Below are 19,904 nucleotides of genomic sequence, written 5' to 3'. Positions count from 1 at the left end.
CTCACCTATATGCGAATTAACTATAAAAACGTTATTTTAAAGCACATATACAAAACTAGCTAATAACTTCTCATACATTGCTCAAATTGGGTATATAAATATACCACAGTGATCTACACAACCTTACGAACATCGTGATATTTTTAGAAAAATTTTCCTATGGTTCACGCGTCGGGGAGGGCACGGCCTCACGGGCCCTCACGTGCATCACCTTCAACCTCCAGATGCCGGAACTATGTCACCGGCGCCGGATTCTTGGTAGACCTGTAACTGCCCATTTCTCACTCGTTTTTGCACCATTTTTCACGTATTTTATACCAAAATGAAGCTCTTAACTTGTAGAACACAATCATACTAATTTAAAGTTCTAAAAGTCACGGAATCTCACCAGAGAATTCCAAGAAAACTGGCCAAACTTCGTCCACACGATCCCGACATCCAAAACCTTCGAATGAAGCACTTCGAGCTTCCTTGGGACCTCACTAAACTTCATACAAGCTTCAAATTCCCAAAAACATCCATAATTACGTGTGCATGAACAGTGCACAAATTGGGGGTTATGAAAAACTAGGGTTTTCGAAGGTATCCTTACCTGATTTGGGTACCAATCGACTCGTCTCGGCTTCACGAACACAATGGTACCATTTTCTTCCTCGATCAGTGAGGTTTGAGAGGTCCTTGGTGTTTGTCCGTACAAGAAGAAGGAGGGAGTGTCCGAAAGATGAGAGAGAGAGCACGGGAAGAAGAGAGAGAAGGAAGAGGTGATGTGTGTGGTCCACAAATAGTCAACATTCAGTCATAACCAAGGTTTCTTAGTTCCTAAGTGGTTCCAAAAACGTAGGGAAACTCAATTAATCCCATTTCAAAACAAATCACACACTACGCACTTTAACGTTCAAGGGCAAAATTGTCATTTCACATCAACGAAAAATTAGTTATTCGAGACGAGCTGTGACATCAACCAATTAAGCCTTCATGGACATCAACATGAGATAAACTTTATTGGGCATAGAAACGGAAGGTTTCATGCTCTCGTGAGAAATGTCTTGGACGTTAATGTGGCGTTTCAAACTATTAATATAAGATCATGTGTAATATTTGATTCACATAACATTATGTTAATGACTTAAAATGCTACATTAACAATGATCTTGTTTTACATAAAATAAAATAAACGAACTAGATTAAACATATATAAAAAAAAAAAAAACTTAGTTAGGCATAATGCATGGTGTAGACATCGAAATTTCGGTCAAATAAATGTTCACCGACACATTAAAGTCTCAATATGCCAAGGCATACGTGGAATGCGCCAAGTGTCTCACAAATCCTACACATGGATGTGACTCATCAAAATCGAACGAGTCATCGAGAATGACACGTGTCAACACTTGGCATAAAGGAATGATTTGATTTTAATTTAATTAAATCAAATATTAATTGATGGAGACAAATCACGAACTGAGCCACAAATCGAGTCCTGGTTCTTTCGTCAATTAATCAAGCCCACAATCAAGGCCAAATCCATCAGTGGGCAAGGCTTCGAGAGTCTATAAATATGAGGCTCTAATACAAAGAAAAGGGGCCAACAAATCATTCACGTCCAGACGCTAAAGCTTTGAAACTCTAAAGCTCTCAAGCACTTAAACCCCCCAAACATTCAAACACTCAAGAAGACTCGGAAGGCCACATTCTTCTTCAAACCCGGGAAGGACCACCAAGCACCCTTACACTTGCCAGTTCTTCCATTGTCAAGAGCCAAAAACCTCACGACATCCATTCATCCAAGATCAAGTCATCGCGGCCCTTGGATCAACAACCCCTACATCACACATCTACACGTTTTGGAGATCGAATTAGAGGATCAAGTTGTAAAGAGATTGTAACCCTACAAATACATTATACAATTTTATTTTGTACACGTGTTCTTGCTTCATTTGCTACAAGATTTTCTTGTTTACACATGGTTCAACTAATTAAGCCTTATGGCTCATTATCATGTGATAAACTTTATTGGGCATAAAACAGAAAGTTTTATACTTTCGTGAGAAGTGTCTTACAAATTAAAAACGACTCACATAAACCAACTAGCTTAATTAATATGACATTTTAAACTACTAATATAAGCTCATGTGTAGTACTTTATTTACATAACATTATATCAATGACTTGAAATACTACATTAGCAATTATCTCGTTTTACATGAAATAAAATAAACGAAGGAGATCAAACATATATATGTAATGTAATGAGGTTGGAAACCCCACTTTTATTGTTTTTCTTGTGAAAGGTCGAAAACGGAAAACCCCACTCAAGTTTCTTCAAAGGCAGATTATCTCCCCTCTCATTTTCCATGTCTTTTCGTACTCTCTTATTTGTGTAATCACGGTTAAGCCACGTCAACATTTTATATTACTATTCATTTTTGTCTTATTATCTCTATAAAAAAATAATATAAAATGTTAACGTGGCTTAATCGCGACCACACAAAATAGAAAGGTACGGGAGGGCACAAAAAATAAGAGGGTAGAGAATCTGCCTCCAGTTTCTTCACCAACGGCCACATCTTTCAAACTTCACAGTCAAATCAAGATAAAAAAATAAAGCAGAGAAATAATTAAAGATAATTAAAAATGTCTACTTTAATGATTATTTACCATCGTCACATGGAAAAGAAGCTGGAAAGTGAAGAAAAGAGGTTGTGTGTCACACTTTGTTTGGAGAAACAACATCATCATGAACTGCGGTGGGTTGAGTTACTTATTTCACGACCCCAGGAAAAGTTGGTTGCATCAGTAAACCGAGCTAACAATTGGATCCCTCACAACAAGAATATGAACTCAGATTGCAACGTTTTTCATATTTACAGCATTTTAATTCATCTTTCTTTTACTTATACAAATTTTACATATGATATTTTGTTTGATCACGTTACTGTTTTTGTTCGTATTGTTTTGGCAATGTTTCACTTTTTGTTCGTGCAACTTCAATTTTACGTTTCTTGGATTTATAGCTTATTAATTCTTGCAATTCAAGGATAATGACTTAATTACTAGTTTTTGAGTTTTTAGTTAAAATGATCACTGCAATTGTCCACCGTTAATCATTTTAGTTTTTTTGTGAAAAATTTCTATTAAATTGAAAAAACCGTCAGTTCATGGGAGAGGTTGATTTAAAAAAAAAAAAATTACCCTCAACTTAAGATTTTTCATGAAAATACCAAAATGATTGACGGTGTACAATATCAGGGACCATTTCTATCAATTTTAAATCTCAATGACCAAAGAAATGAATTATGTCAATCTCAATGATCATTTTTGGATAAAAATTAAAAAAAAAACCTTAGTTTTTAAACGTTCCTTTGAAATTAGCTGTTTGGAGCAAAATTTGAAATTTTTTTACACTGTGAAGGTCTGTTGCTCATGTCCTATTTTTTTAAAGAAATATTGAGGTTTTATATTGCAACGGTATCACTACACTAAATTAGAGAGGAGGGCTTAAACAAATGATACGTTAATAGGTTGAATAAGAAAATCATATCCATCAAGGAAAACCACCACTTTCAACAATTAGTAAACTAGTAAATAATCATCCAGCAGTTCTGCTTTTCATTTTTTTCTTTCTTTTCACTGTAAAGAGGTTATATGTGTACACGGTAACTTTTTGGGGGCATTTGTTTCACCTTCTTAGGAGGGACTAGACTAGACTGGATTACAGTCTCATGTTTGATAGGTGCTGGGACTAAGTTAAGTGGGACTAAAGGGGACTCGTGTGGACTAGAAGCCTCCTTAAAGGTTCTTAGCGAAGTCCTCCCCAAACCATGGGACTTGCTAAGACCGGCTTCTTCCTCCTCCCTGCGAGCCCCTCTGTGAGTTCTGAGCTTCTTCCTCTGCTCCTATGTTTTCACAAATGCCGAGAGCCACCATCATTCCCCCTCGCCAATTCCCCCTTCCCCTCCTTCTCTCTCCTCGCTTTCTTCTCTTTCTGCTCCGCCGAGATCTGAGCTCGGCTCGAACTCGGCCGCGATGGCGACAGTTGCTCCATCCTGTTGGTACTGTAGTTCTGCTATGGCGGCGGCGACTCAGTAGCAGTCGGCTTCTCCTGCGCATAAGATATTCTAAGCACGCTCGGGAATCACTGTAGGCCGGTTCCGCCGCTCCACAGACTTGCGGCTCCGATTGAATCCACAAACTTGGAAAGCTCTCTCCAGTTGGAATCTTGCACCGAACAAAAACCAAAAAAACCAAGCTCGATTCTTCGCTTTGCAGAATTTTTTTTGGCAATTAATCAGAAAAAAGAGGAAAGGGAAGGAGAGTGTGGGACGGAGAGAACGAGGAATAAAAGGATAGAGGCTTCCAGAGAGAGGGAAAGTATTATTAGAAAAAAAAAATAGAATTAATTAATATAAGATATGAATTAAAAAATATAAAATATTGTAGTTTGTTATTATCCTTCTTTTTAGTCCGACACTACACTAAACACTAGTCTAAGCCAGTCTATCTTAGTCTAGTTTAAGCCAGTCCAGCTTAGTCCATAAAGCTAATCCGGTCCGAGATAGTCCGGTGCAACAAACGCACCCTTTAAGTACTAATAACAGTTCTCATATAGTTGAAAAATACAGAAAATGAAGTTAAACTTCGTTGCCTAAACTACAACGGTGTAAGAGATAAATAGCGTGTGGCTATCATTTATCATCAAAAATAATAATTAGGCAAATTTTATTGTGTGAATATGTCACTCAACCAATTATTAGTTTGATTAAGAAATCAAAGAGGACATTTATGGAGAGGAAGCTGAAGTACTATTGTTTACATATATCACTCAACCAATTATTGTCCACCAACCGTGTAAGCACCAAATGATACATTAATGCTTTAAGCCTCAACATAATCAAAGTCACATATTGATTAAATGGAAGGGAAAAAGAAAAAAACAATCATGAAAGAATCCAGTGATACAGACCATTTATCTAAAGAAATTTTCATTTTTTTTTATTAAAATGGAGATTAGTTATAGAGTTCACACCACATCAAACTTCAACTATCTAAACCGTTCATTTTTCAAGTTGCACTTTATAGATCATCTTTGCAAAATATTAGCCAAATAAAAAATGTTTGAGACATCTAATTGAGTTTAAAGAAATTAACAAACACTACATTCTAAGAAACATTGAAATTTCATCATGATAATCAAATGAGTAAATGGTTTTGGACTGCATTGATTTTCTTGTAAGGACGATCCAAGAATGAAGACTTAAAAAATAAACGTTGCATTTCGTTAAAGTTTGATGTATAATAGGTCTCACAACTAATCTCTATTTTTCTTAAAATATGAGAATCTCTTGGCATAAAAGGCTCTGTTTATTGATATATTTTGCATTTAAGATCAAGGGACAATTCTTCTACTTCAATCCTCATCGTTATTTGAATAAATGGGAAAATCGTCCATTGATATATTTTGCATTTAAGATCAAAGGACAATTCTTCTACTTCAAGCCTCATCATTATTTGAATAAATGGGAAAATCGTTTTAATTGCAAACGGGTCCAAACTTTGACTATCAACACATGTAGGTTACAGTTCATTGTAATTTTCATTATGTTTTTTGCATGATGAAAAAAAGTACCTACTACCAACTATTTTATCAACCAGCCAGTAGTCAAGCTGATGTAGAGTAAATGACACAATGAAGTGAAGAGGAAATTGATCGTCGGAAGACAAAATGATACATCGAGAATTTGTAGATTTAGTGTCCAAGCTCCAATTTGGGCCCGTAATATCTTTTTGAAAAGGAAACGACGCCACAAACCCAATCACGTCTTTGTTGTGAAATACAAGGAAATACATAGAATTTGATCATCTAGGGTTGTTTTAGTCTCCATAACAGTATTTGAAGTTTCATAATAAGAATCAGACTCTTCTTTTGTCGTTCAATTAATGTTTAATTAAGTTAGTTTAATTTTTCTAGACCTTGTCCTTCAAGAATTTACGGTCGTAATCCTTTTAAGCTTCATGCTGGTCTCAACCGGTATTTCTTGTTTTAGTAATAAATAAGAAAAACTATTCAATTTAGCAAGCTGATATTTTGAACTATTTTTATAAAATATTAGCTTCAGTGTAAAAACAAACACACTGCATTAATCGAAAAACCTAATTCACGTGTACAAGTTCTACAAACATATTTATTATAAAGAAAAAGCAAAAGAAAACGCGTTCATTTTTTTAATTTTTTTGGATGAGGAGAAAAAAGTGGAGGGAAAATGGTCCCCTGAACGACCAAAATGACTTCCCACAAAAAATAAAGAGAAATACAAGAAAAACAATAAGACCAATTTCCACGTGGATAACCATGTCTGTACACGTGTACGGTCCTTTCGATGATAGCAAGGGCCCACAAAAACCCAAAACCCACGGCCCTCGCTTTTCAAAGTTGGTAACATCTCTCTCTCTCTGTCTCTCTCTCTCCTCTTTAGCTTCGGTTTACAGCAGAAGCAGAGAGGAGAGAGAGTGAAGTCATCTCTCTTTCTCTCTCTACTACAAGCATGCAAACCCTGAACCATGTCTTAGTTTCCACTTTTATCCCTCCCAACCACCTTTATTCACGCCCACTAATCACCTCTCTCACCAGTACTGCTCCACTAGCTCTGAACTCCCACGTCCATGGCGGACCCAGCCGACGTCTCGGCGGTGCTCGAGTTCCTGAGGAAAAACGGGTTTCCGGAGGCCGAATCGGCTCTCAAAGAGGATATGATTGAAAAGGGCGATCTGGGTTCTTTCGATTACGAGAAATTCATGTTTCCGATGGTTCCTCGACTGCCGCCGGTCAGAATTCCAGCGAGCTTCCGGCGGCCGGAGGTTCAAGGCGGCGGAGAATGCTCGGAGTCGAGCTCGGTGGTGGACGACGAGTTTGTGAGCGCGGGATCTTCTACTTCTAACAAGTGCTCTTCAGGTAGTTAAGAACTTAAAGTTATTGACTTTGATCAGAATTAAGCTTGCGGTTAATTTCTAATTAAGTATATTACGATTATTTTTAAAAAGTTTGTTTAAATTAGAAGATCATGATTTGTGTAATATGTCATCAGCAATAAAAATTAAAACTTGGGCATTACTGTATAGAACTTTTCCTCTGTCATTTCCTCTGTTATATCATTTCTTCGGCTATATATTATTCGAGCGATATTCTAATCTAATCTAAACTTGTAGCTTATGGGAGCGGAATTCGAACTTAGGTCTGCTTTTTTAATCTGCTATTAGAATTAATCTTTGGAATATGTACTTAAATTGTAATTTAGTTACTAATCTTTTACTGATAATGCACATTAACAGTGAATTTGGAGAAGTCTCACTCTTTTCTCTTGTTCGTAGAATTCACAAACCCGTATGGAGTTCGATCTACATCTCCAAGCGGTTCCCAAGCTTCATCCGATAGGTTCTCTCAGTTTGGCACGGCACGCGATTACCACGATTTCGATATGCAGAATGACCTGTTCTGGCATGATGAGAAAGATGATGGAGACTTCATGACTCCTTGCTTTGAAGGGCCGGACTTCTTCGCCTGTCCCACGGAGGATAAGTTCATCATGACTTCAGATACAGACAAAGGGAACGAGAAAATGCTGGATCTGAATCATAAATCCGAAGCATTTCAACCGGAAATAAGCCTCGATTGCCTGGACAAGAGTTGTCTTACCAATGTTTCTCCGGTGGATGATACAAGCAAGGTTTATGCGACGAATTACAAGAAAAATCAGCTGGAAGAAGGCTTTGAAGAATATTGCGCAGAATGCTGCTATCCAAGTTTGAAGGAAACCGATTTCAGCAATTACCAATTAGATGTTTCGGGGGGCATCCTTCGTGTGGATGTTGATTCTGCTCCATATGACAATATAAGCAAGAGTTCTAATTACTCTGCTAAAAGGAGTTCCAAAAATGAACAGGATGAAAAGTTTAAAGTGTCCGCTGGTTTAGACGGTAAGGTTGCAGTGAAAGATTTCATGCAAAAGGGAGTTGAAGGATATGGAGTTGGAGTCGGTGAAGTAAACAAAGGATCCCACGAGCCTGAGGTTGCTGCCGATGGAGATGATGCTGCTCCCGATGAGGTTTTGATGTACAATGATGATGAGGATTATGAAGTTTTCGACTTGAGAATCATACACAGGAAGAACAGGTTTGTTTGGCACAGTCCGCTTTCTATGGTTTTGACAGAAGCATTCACCTTGGGAGGATTTTTTTGTATCTATGTTTTGATAAAGGATTGCGCTCATGTGCATGTTTATTGATAAGTAGCTATCAGTTTTACTCATCTGTTATGCCATTTACAGGACCGGATTTGAAGAAAGCAAGGATTTCCCAATTGTGCTAAAGACTGTAATAGCAAGCAGGTACTATATAACGGAATACCTTGGTTCGGCAGCCTTCAGTAAGGTTGTACAGGCTCATGATCTTCACACAGGAGTCGATGTGTGCCTCAAAATCATAAAGAATGATAAAGAGTTTTTCGACCAGAGTCTGGATGAGATTAAACTTCTAAAGTTTGTCAACAAAAATGACCCTGCAGATGAACACCATGTATTGCGACTTTATGACTACTTCTACCAGCAGGTATTTCCTTCTGATCTAATATAAGAATACTTCAAAGATTGTTTTGATGTTTGCTTTATTTAAGTGGGATGTGGTAGTTGTCCTATGATGACTATCTATCTCTTTTTCGGGATTGTTGATTGTAAATCTTACGATAGCATGCATTGTGCAAATTATTTAGTATGCTCAAATTTATTTTTGCAAAACAGGAGCATCTCTTCATCGTTTGTGAACTCCTTCGGGCAAACTTGTATGAATTTCAGAAGTTCACTCAAGAATCTGGTGGAGAAGCTTACTTCACATTAAGAAGGTTGCAGGTTCGTTTGTATTAACTCGTAAATGCTTGCCCTACTAGATTCCATAAACCTATTAACATGGATTATCTGCTGCTTTAAAAATTAATTATGAGTAAGACAGCTAACACGGAGCTTAATGGTGCCCTATTAACAGCTCATAACACGTCAGTGTTTAGAGGCATTGGACTACTTGCATCGCTTGGGAATTATTCACTGCGATCTAAAGCCTGAAAACATTCTTATAAAAAGTTACAGAAGATGTGAAATAAAGGTAATTGATCTTGGAAGCAGTTGCTTTCGCACGGACAACCTGTCTCTATATGTGCAATCTCGTTCTTATAGAGCTCCTGAAGTCATTCTTGGCCTCCCTTATGATGAGAAGATTGACATGTGGTCTCTGGGCTGTATATTGGCGGAGTTATGCTCCGGAGAAGTATGACCTCTCTTTTGCCTGGTTTTATTCATTATGTTCAGCTCTGTTTCATTAATTATGTTGAAATTTGTTTGCATTGTTACCGATTGGCTATTTTTTGGGTACCCCGCAAACTTCTTACACTGTTTTTGCCTCTCGTATGATGTTTTCTTTAGTTTCCCGTCAACTTGAAGGAGAAATTCCTCGGGTATAACGTTCATACATAAATACATTTGTGCTCATACTACTGTGTCTTGACCAGGTGCTCTTTCCAAATGACGGGGTTGTAATGATCCTTGCGCGTATGATTGGAATGCTTGGTCCTATCGATCTGGATATGTTAGTGAAAGGTCAGGAGACCGATAAGTACTTCACAAACGAGTTAGATCTTTACCACATAAATGAGGTGCGTACTCCAAATCTCTCTCTCTAAATGTGAGTTGCAGTAGGCTCTTTCTGGATAATACGCAAGGAAAATGTATCTTCCGATACATGAAGTGTAGTATTTAAGTGTTTCCGGTTTCTCTAATAGGAAATCATCAATTCTTTTCCTTTTTACGAGTCGATGAATAATTCATTCGGACTAAACACTTTGCCATCCCACATTCAGGAAACAAGCCAACTGGAATACATAATCCCGGAGGAGTCGTCCTTGGAGAATCACCTGCAAGTAACCGACATTGGGTTCATCGACTTTGTCAAAAGCCTGCTTGAAGTCAATCCCGAGAGACGCCCAACCGCGATGGAAGCACTGGAGCACCCATGGCTTTCCTACACATACGATGCAAGTCCCTTCTAAACTCATGGGGTACGTAGCAGTTCTCCTTGTGGGTTCATTTGTAAATTGAGTTTTGAAGAGCAATTTGTGAATTACGACCTGCATCCGGTGAACCTAGGACTGCGACGCCCTTCCGATTTCAGTTTTGGTTTCGTGTACATGGCCTTGTTTTGCATTGTCTGTCGTTTATTCTCTCGTTCTGATTTAACATATTCATACTTTTCTTGTACAAATTGATGTAATAAAATGTCCTGCATTAATATGGTGGTGATTTCTGATTCATTTGTTCTTATGAAATTCAAATTTTCGGATGCTGAAAATCTGTCTGTTAATGACGCCCGGTCCGCTTGTAACTTGTTGGTTTCATTGTGATCGTCGAGCCTTATGTTCGACTCTCAAAATGTCTATTAGAGCTGAGAGTCGCTTAATCGTGGTGTCGAATTATTACTTTATACATGTTAGACGCTCACACAAGAGAAATTCTTTGGTGCGATTAGTGATGCATTATAATATTTGGCATTTTGACTAAAATAATCTTTGAGATTGACATAACTCTTCATTTTAGTGATTTGAAATTAATGAAATGGTAATTGAATTCGTCCATCGTGAATCATTTTGGTCATGTGAATTTTTTGGTAAATAATAACCAAAATAACAAAAATATTGTCAATTTAATAAACTAACAAAAATTAAGGGTATCTTTGTCATCTTAATCCTTATTTAACATAGTTTTTTCACGGAATGATCAAAATGATTGATTGCGGGCAAACTCAATAACCACATCTATCGATTTTAAATACAAGGGATCAAAATAAAGATTTATACCAATCTCAAGTACAATTTAACTAAAAAAACCTAGTATTTATATCTATCCCATCACGTGTCTATTGAATTTACATTACAATCTCTTGGACCAACAAAATATTGTTCTTGTCAATTCCTCCCTTCTATGATAAGATAAAAGAAGTAAAAAATTTGGAAGCTGTCAAGTGACGTGTCATGTTTTAAGAGAGAAAGGTGGTCAAAGTCAGATTTGGATCCTCTACTGAGCTTAAGGAGAGGATTCTTCTGACCAACATATATGGGCCGTTGGATGAAAATTCAACGGCTATAATTATTATAATTTTAAAATGATCTCCTGTTTATAACTATTGAATTTTTATCCAACGGTCCATATATGTTGGTTAGGAGGATCCTCTCCGTTAGCTCAGGAGAGGATCCAAATCCGTCAAAGTCGATTGGTGAAAATTAAACAAAAGAAAAATACTTCGACTTGAAAAAGTAAATAACAATAATTTAATGAGTGAATTATCATTGATTCAGTGGTCTTAAAGAAGAAAAGATTGTCTCTTCTGATTGGCGGGATTTGGATTCACTTTCCTACTTTTCTCCGACGCCCACGCTCTCCTTTCCCGCGTGCACTACCTTACCCAACATGAAGTTCATAATACGACCACCATTTCAACTAAACAACGATACGAAATAATCAGGTTTGGGTTAGTCATATTTAACGGTTAATCAAACATTCGTATTTCGGTCAACTCTTCTAACCCAAAAATGACACGCTTTAACACATTTACGTAATTATGTAACTTGTCAACTTATATACAATGTATATACCACATAATACGAGAAAATTCATTTAAACTGAAAGTGAAAATGAAAAATTAAACACTCTTACTAGATATAAACATTATATTTTTGTTGAACTTTTTTGTACTTGTGAACATTAAACAAGCTTTTCTTTTCTTACGAACTTTTGTTTATAAATGTAAATTGGTATGGTTATACTTTGATTATTAAGAATAAGAAAAGTGTGAGAAGCTACAAATTGTGTATGAAAATTAGCTTTTATTTAATAATCGTGTCATATTCAAGTTAGAGAAAATAATTCATTTAATAATCGTGACTCTTTTTTGTACAACATTATACATTTACACTAGGAGGTGTGAAAAATAAATTTATATTAAAAGTGCCACCATCGAAATTTGAACTTGAAACCTCTCACTGAAAAAAAAAAAACTAAACTATAATACTAAATAGCATAATTGTGCTGTGTTGAAGGTCGGCGACAACCCTTCTTTCCGCTTTGCCTTGTTCTTTGTGTCTTGCACTAGCTTTCTCCCTACTTATATGCCGCCTCCTACCTCTTCCCGCCCGCCTCCCAACCGATTTTTCTCATTGTTGTTCTCATGATCGATGATACGGGATCGATTGTGGCTGACTGGGCACTGTACTCTGCAATTTTCGATCTCCTGTATACGTTCATGTCAATTAATTGGGTTTCGTCAGATTCCATATCGTGTACGTAGGTTTCTTAGGCTTGTTGCAGCGAGTCGGGATTCGGGGGGCTCTTCCTCTATTTTTCCCTCCCACTTGTCGCTCCTTAGTGCCTTTGTTTTTATCACATCTTCTTCGGCCTTGTTTCATGGAGGAATTACTTTCCTTGGTTCATTTTGTGTGAGTTTCGTCTTGGGTTCTATGGCGGATTCATTTTGCTTGCCCTGTGATAGATGCTGATCTAAATTGAGGCGGTTTTGGATGTGAAGTGGCCTTGCTCGAGGTATTGGGTCTCTGTTGGAGGTTGGGATCTTAGTTTATGGCGATTCGGCTGTCGGTTGTGTTGGGTTGCTATTTGGGGTTGCGTTTGGGTCGCTTTCTCGCTTTGTCGAGGAGAGATTTTATGTTTGTTTTGTCATTTGGTTTTGGTTTATTGTGTTTCTTTTGAGTCTTGACGGTTCTGAATCCGGTTCGGAAAGCTTAGGTTTGTAAGCTTATCTATCTTGTTAGTTAATCCTTTGTCGATGTTGGACTTGTAAGCTTGAAATTTGATTCTTGACCGTTGATGTTTGTCGGTCTGTTAATTTAAAAAATTAAGGCCATATCTAACCGAAGGCTGACCAGAGGGCTGGTTTTAGCCCTCTGACCTTCCAAGAAATTAACATTTTAATGAACACTACAGTGCCATATTTCTTAGACCACTCCAACCGAATGAGGGTCAGATGACTCGTTTTAGCCCTCTGGCCCTCCAAGATATTAATATTTTAATGAACAGTATAGGGCCATATTTACCTTTATCTCCAACCGAGGGCTATAAGGCTCATTTTAGCCCTATCACAAAAAATCGTCTCCAACCGAGGGCTAAAGGGCAAAACATAATTTATTATTTAAATTTAAAAGCTACAACAACTTAAATTTAAAAACTACAACTTATGTTTAAAAACTATAACTTAAATTTTAAAACTATAAATTAAATTTAAAAACTACAACAACTTAAATTTATAGGAAAAAATGAGAAATTTTTAATACTTTTTTACAAATTTAGGCCGATAAAAATTCAAATTCAAATCCAATGGCTAGTTGATGTCAGCATAACGTCAGCTATCCGTTGGTAGCTGACGTCATGCTAGCCGTTGGATTTGAATATATTTTTTGCTATAAATAGGATGGATATTAGGCTATAATTCACACACCTTCGAATTCAATCTATTTCATTTCAATCTATTTCAATTCAATTTCTTTCAATTCAAGTTTACAATGAACTCCAACTTTGGATCCTCTTCGAATTCCAACTGGGTGTCATCATCCAATTCCGAATTGGAAGAAAAATGGACATAGATGAGATGAAAAGATGAGAAGTCCGATGAAGAAGATGAAGCATTATGCAACACACAATATGTGGCAGCTATAGTTGCGGCCATGGTGTGTCAGCCAACTGAGAAACAACCTCAATGGTGTGGCTCTATTGCTGGTCGCTCTTACAAACCACGAAATAGAGCGATGACGCATGCCAATTTGATGAACAATTACTTCAACACCAACTCGGTGTACATAAAATAGGATTTCAGACTTCACTTTCGGACGAGGCGTCATGTCTTCGAGCATTTACTTCATGATATCCAACAGGTCAATCCATACTTTCGATAGAAGCAAGATAGAAAAGGCTGCCTTGGTTTCTCACCTCATCAGAATGTTATTATTGCACTACGAATGATGGCCTATGGCTCCCCAACTGATTTGATGGATGAAACCCATGGTATCTCTGAGTCTACATGCCTTGATACTCTTACTGGATTCTATAACACAATTGTTCAGCTTTACAAAGAGGAGTACCTCTACGAGCCAAATCAAGAAGATCTGGATCGGTTCCTTTGCAAAGCTGAAGACCGTGGGTTTCATGGCATGATAGGGTCATTAGACTGCATGCATTGGAATAGGAATAACTGTCCCACCGGATGGCAATGAGACTTTAGCGGAAGGTCGAGAGCCAACTATTGTGTTAGAGGCGGTTGCCTCGTATGACACATGGATCTGGCATGCTTTCTTTGAAGTCCCTAGATCCTAAAATGACATTACAGTTCTTGGGCGTTCACCCATCTTCAATAACTTGACGGAAGGTAAATCACCCCAACTTGACTACTACATTAACGACCGTCAGTACAATATGGGGTATTACTTGGCAGATGGTATCTACCCAAAATGGGCGATACTTGTCCAAGCAATTCCAAACCCTAAAAATGACACCGAAAAATGTTTTACCTTACACCAAGAGGCATACCAGAAATATGTTGAGAGAGCTTTTGGTGTTCTACAAGCACAGTGAAAGATCATCAAGGAACCGGCAAGAGGGTGGAGTCGAGAAAATTTGGACTCCATCATGATGTCTTGCATCATATTACACAACATGATTGTGCAGGATGAGCGAGATGGGTATATTGATGGAGAGTCTGATGACGACCAAGAGGATCTAAATAGGTCAAGAAGAGCTCGTGCAAAAATATATGATGGGCCTAATTTGCCTTTCAATTCAAGAACTGGTAGTATCTCTATAAATGAGTAATGAGGCGCTATAGGATGATACGTTCCCGTGTCACAAATAAGTACCTCCAATAGGATCTTGTTGCACATCTTTGGGCCAAAAGAAGCATGCAGTAGACGTTTAAGTTTTATGTTGTTAAATGTTTTTAAAAATGTTGTTTAAGTTTTATGTTGTATAATTTTTATGTTAGTTAATGTTATTTAATGTTGTTTCATGTTACTTAATTTAATTTAATGTTTTATAATGGCTTAGGAAGTTATAGGAAAAAAATAGAATTTAAAAAATATATGAAACAAATTTTGTAAATAAAAGTTATAGGAAAAAAAAACAGAATTTAAAAAAAATATGAAACAAATTTTGTAAAATAGAAGTTATAGGAAAAAAAATAGAATTTAGAAAAAATATGAAACAAATTTTGTAAAATAGAAGTTATAGGAAAAAAAATAGAATTTAGAAAAAATATGAAACAAAGTTTGTAAAATAGAAGTTATAGGAAAAAAAAATAGAATTTAAAGGAAAAAGATTTTGTAAAAAAATAAAAAATAAAAACTGTAAAAAATAAAAAATAACGGCTAGCCGAGGGCCAAACATAATTTATTATTTAAAAACTAGCATGGAGTAGGCGTTTAAGTTTTATGTTGTTAAATGTTTTTAAAAATGTTGTTTAAGTTTCATGTTGTTAAATGTTTTTTTTATGTTGTTTAATGTTATTTAATATTGTTTAATGTTGTTTCATGTTATTTAATGTTATGAAATGTTTAATGGTTTAGAAGTTATAGGAAAAAAAAAGAATTTTTACAATGTTTAAAGCATATTTTGTAAAAAATATATATTCTTTAAATAACGGCTAGCTGACGTCAGCAACTAGTCGTTACAAATTTGAATTGGAGCTCGGCCCGGGGCCGGCTGGCTAGTTAGTTTGGGCGGCTCGGTAGGCTCTATAACCCTTTTTTGTTAAGTGGGGCCCACGAGCCATCTGACCTGGCCCTTGGTTGAAGATCATTTTTGGACTACTTTCGGCCCTTTAACCCTCTGAACCATTCGGTTGGAGATGTCCTAACTCTAGTTGTCTTCGTGTCGAAACGGGGTTGACACTAACCCGACCCTTTACCACTCCGGGCATTCACCACCACCAAAACTCTCTCAGTCTCGCCTTTGAAGCGCGTCGACTTCTCCATCCCTTCCCTCCTCCATCTTCGTCCAAAGCAGCATCGCCGAGGAAACAGAGGAAGAGAGAGAGAGAGAGAGAGAGAGTTTTATTGCAAAAGGGCCAATCAATCAGCTTCTTCTCTTCTGAGTCTGACAACCGAGATAATGGCCGAGTTGACCCAGGGCGAGGTGGTCTACTCGCCCAAGACTCTTCAAGTCTGGCGAGCTCTGCTCAACTGGCTCGCCTTCTTCTCCCAGATCTTCCTCCAAATCCTCCGAGCTCTCGGTCACCACTCCCTCCTTTCTTCTTCCTCCTCCTCTTCCGCTTCTTCCGCCGCCTTCAAATCCCTGCCCGTCGAGCCGCCGGAGAACGACTCCCCCGCCGCCTCCGCCGTTGAAATCGCCGACACCCCCGATTCCGACGACCCTTTTGAAAAGCTCACGGTGCGGTTTTAAAATTTCAAAACTTTCTATTTTTGAATCCTGTTTAAATTTTACCATTTCCATGAATTCGAATTGCTTACTGAAATTATTGTTCTTTTATATTAATTCAGGAAAAAAAATTGATTTTTCTATACATAAATCGGAAATAAGAATTTAATTAGTTGGAATTATAGTCCAGCTGAATTGAGTGTTTGATATGAATTTAAAGCTTCTATGGTTCTGGTTTAGTCAATGAGAAGCAGAATTAGCAAGGGCTAGTTTGGGAAGCACTTATGCTAGAAGTGGTTTTATTGTAAACATGTCCAAAATTTTATTGAAAGTCCAAGAGCTTCATGGAAAAGCCTTGGAAGTGCTTCTTGTGCTTCATGAAGAAGCACTGGGCTTCTATGACCCAAAAGTGCTTTTGAGCTTTCTGCCAAATGAAGTCAGAAATGCTTTTGGTTATCAGAAAGCAATTTTAGCTCTTCCGGAAGCAATCCCAAACGGGACTTAGTAATGGATGAAAACGGAAAGTCAATGGAGGGAGGGAGAGATCAGAGAGGTGGGTGTGTAGAGTGTTTACTTTTTTTGGATGTGCTGACACTAAAGACCTGCAGGTAGTTCTGGACCTGGATGAAACCCTAGTGTGTGCATATGAAACATCCGGCTTGCCGACTGTAGTTCGAACTCAAGCAACTGAAGGTGGGTTGAAGTGGTTTGAGCTTGAATGCGTATCTTCGGACAAGGTGCTTTTTTCTCATTTAGGTTGATTATCTTGCATTCCTTTCGAAAGATGAAAGCTTGTTGACATGATTGTGTTGGGGTTTGAAGGAATGTGATGGCAAACCGAAGGTCAATTATGTCACAGTCTTTGAGCGTCCGGGGTTGCATGACTTCCTGAAACAAGTTAGTCAGTTTGCAGAGCTTGTGTTATTCACTGCTGGTCTTGAAGGTTTGTTTATGACTTTCCGATCTTTGTTTCTATTTTCTCTTTGGCTGTTCCCTTTTCCTGTAACTGTTTGGGATGCTTATTTTAGTATGGTTACAGGTTATGCTAGACCACTTGTTGACAGAATAGATGTGGATAATCTGTTCAGTTATCGACTTTATCGGCCTTCAACCACCAGCACGTAAGTTCTGCACCTTGTATTTTTGATCTAATGGCTATTGACATGGAAAGCCTCATGTGGAATTCTATCCAATATATCCACATAGGTTTCGTTGAAAAAATAATATGAATGTCTCGATTTGATACCTGTTTTTTATTCTACTACTGAAATTGCTTGATCAGCTATTGATTTTGAGACGTGACAGTGGTTTAGCACTTTATAGACACTGGAATCTTACGGTCATTTGTCTCGTGTCACCATCTCTTACATGTATAGCCACCATATATAGTTAGCTAATGAATTGCAGCACTGTGAGCGTAAAACACATATATGAAGAGTGAACAGGTTTTTGTATGGATGTAACATTTTATATCTGATTTTGAAGTTTTACGTATTCAGTAAGATTTTGTGTTGAATGCCAGCGTATCATATGATTCTCGACAGATATCTATACACTTCCAATCTTTATGATCTTAAGTTTTATTGTTTCAAGTCCGCATTCCAAGGTTTTGATGTAGAGTTTCGGGCGACTCATTGGCTCTGTTAGTATGTTATAAACAGTTAGTTTAAATAACCCGAGTACTGTTATTGGAGAATTCAATCCTTAGTTTGGTAAAATCTCTAATGCTGGATGAATACAGGGAATACCGGGAGCATGTGAAGGATCTATCTGGGCTATCAAAGGATATGAGGCGAATTGTTATTGTTGACAACAACCCCTTCAGTTTCTTGTTGCAACCTTTGAATGGAATTCCATGCATTCCATTTTCTGCCGGGCAAACACACGACAAACAGGTAGAACCGTAGAAATTTCATTATCTTGCTGCTACTTTTGAAATTTCAGCATTTAACTTTCTCTGTAATCTCTTTTTCATTTCCTCGTAACCTTGCTGCGCAGCTTTTGGATGTTCTTCTTCCACTCCTCAAGCAGCTCTCTCTGCAGAAAGATGTGAGGCCTGCCCTTTACGAAAGGTTTCACATGCCTGAATGGTTTCAAAAGCAGGGGATTCCTTCAACTGCGTGGAAATAGTATATTGTAAGGGAATTCCCCCATTCTTCTTTCACGCAATCCTCGATAGTTATTTTGTTCAAGCCTCAAGGCAGTGTCTCATCATCAGACTCCAAGTTTCTGTACAGCATCTGTGTGTTCACTGCAATTTATTGATACAAAGCTGTGTTTTCGCCAGAGGTCAAAGTGCTGCGTCTCACTATCATACGAAAACCATTGATGTACGTAGATTTGTTAAGAAATCTCTGATTCTTGTGTAACTATGTCTATATGCTTGCACCTCTATTCAACGTCTGTAATATTTTTTATTTTTTGTGAAATTGTTGCCAACAATTACTACCATTTTGTATGTTCCCCGTAGTGTAATGAGATTTATTTGTTGTTGACATATCGCACGTTGTATCAAGAAATAATACAAATGTCAAAGGGTTCCGAAGCGTGTAGTCCAATTCTCTCAGGGCCGGCTTTGAGGTTCTGAGGACCCTGTCTGAATCTCGTCGCCAATGTGCATTTTTGTGTTCACATTGAGTGGTACATAGGAAGAAAATCAAGGTGGTCCTATTTGCTAGCCTAGTGTAATTGATGCTAACCCTAGCATGGAGGCTAAACAGTCTCAACTAGTTCCACCAGAAAGAACATGAATGGACCTAACTGCAGGCCAACTGCTAATCAGCCTAATCTCTTTAATCACTTAGGCTAAGGAAAAGGGTCGGGGCCTAACTAATCTCGCAGTTGATCGAGCGTTTGTTGTTAGCACAACTCAAATAGTAAAACCTAGAAGGGATTTTACCTTACAGCCAAGGGTTTGTTGATCGAGAACTGTTTGAAATCGGTGGTAAAGTTAATTCGCTAAAAAAGCCTTCACCATATCTTCACCTTGCCCTACCTTGATCTGAGATTATCTGGCACAACAAGGACACCCAATTCATGGCCATATCTGACAGTTATGCATAAGCTTCTTTATGGTTTGTTTCGTTGTTAGTGCTAATCGAGGATTAGCCAGCAATCCGACATCATGTTAGGTACTCCGGTTTATTCAGTAACCAAAAGCAAGGACATGAATGTCTGTGTCGTTCACTTTTTCTTACTCCAGGGCAGCCTTTCGATCTCTTCGATTATTTGTATTTTTCTGTTAGTATTTTATCTTCCTTTTTGCCTTCAATTGGCTGTTGCCCCTAATTTAAAAAAAAATAAAACTAATGAACCTGCAAACTTGTGGCACTTTCTGGCAATCTGTAACCGTAATGGAGGTGACTCTACTATTGTATGGAATGTTTAAAATATTTGTATCCGTAAAAATATCGATATGCAAATTTGTGAAAATATCGA

The 19,904-nt window shown here is 37.6% G+C and overlaps 2 protein-coding genes and 1 non-coding gene across 3 annotated transcripts; all 3 read left to right on the top strand.

Annotated features, from left to right (window-relative positions):
* The first annotated feature begins 6,431 nt into the window (after positions 1-6,431).
* Positions 6,432-10,348, top strand: LOC103432832 (uncharacterized). Its single transcript, XM_008371038.4, has 7 exons — positions 6,432-6,949; positions 7,366-8,167; positions 8,322-8,601; positions 8,790-8,897; positions 9,031-9,309; positions 9,551-9,694; positions 9,899-10,348. Exons 1-7 carry the CDS (start codon positions 6,661-6,663, stop codon positions 10,085-10,087), a joined length of 2,091 nt encoding a protein of 696 aa, XP_008369260.3. The 5' UTR covers positions 6,432-6,660; the 3' UTR covers positions 10,088-10,348.
* A 736-nt stretch (positions 10,349-11,084) lies between these two features.
* MIR10981B (microRNA MIR10981b) lies at positions 11,085-11,303 on the top strand. The gene has a single exon (NR_161581.1). It is a non-coding gene; the product is annotated as a microRNA MIR10981b (primary transcript).
* A 4,616-nt stretch (positions 11,304-15,919) lies between these two features.
* LOC103408223 (uncharacterized) lies at positions 15,920-18,963 on the top strand. Its single transcript, XM_008347084.4, has 6 exons — positions 15,920-16,478; positions 17,075-17,203; positions 17,289-17,409; positions 17,506-17,587; positions 18,208-18,361; positions 18,465-18,963. Exons 1-6 carry the CDS (start codon positions 16,200-16,202, stop codon positions 18,594-18,596), a joined length of 897 nt encoding a protein of 298 aa, XP_008345306.1. The 5' UTR covers positions 15,920-16,199; the 3' UTR covers positions 18,597-18,963.
* Positions 18,964-19,904: the final 941 nt, after the last annotated feature.

This window comes from Malus domestica, chromosome 07 (genome assembly GCF_042453785.1).
Source record: "Malus domestica chromosome 07, GDT2T_hap1".
Taxonomy (NCBI): domain Eukaryota; kingdom Viridiplantae; phylum Streptophyta; class Magnoliopsida; order Rosales; family Rosaceae; genus Malus; species Malus domestica.
The sequence above is the reverse complement of the archived record's forward strand: the minus strand, read 5'-3'. Positions and strand labels throughout refer to the sequence as shown.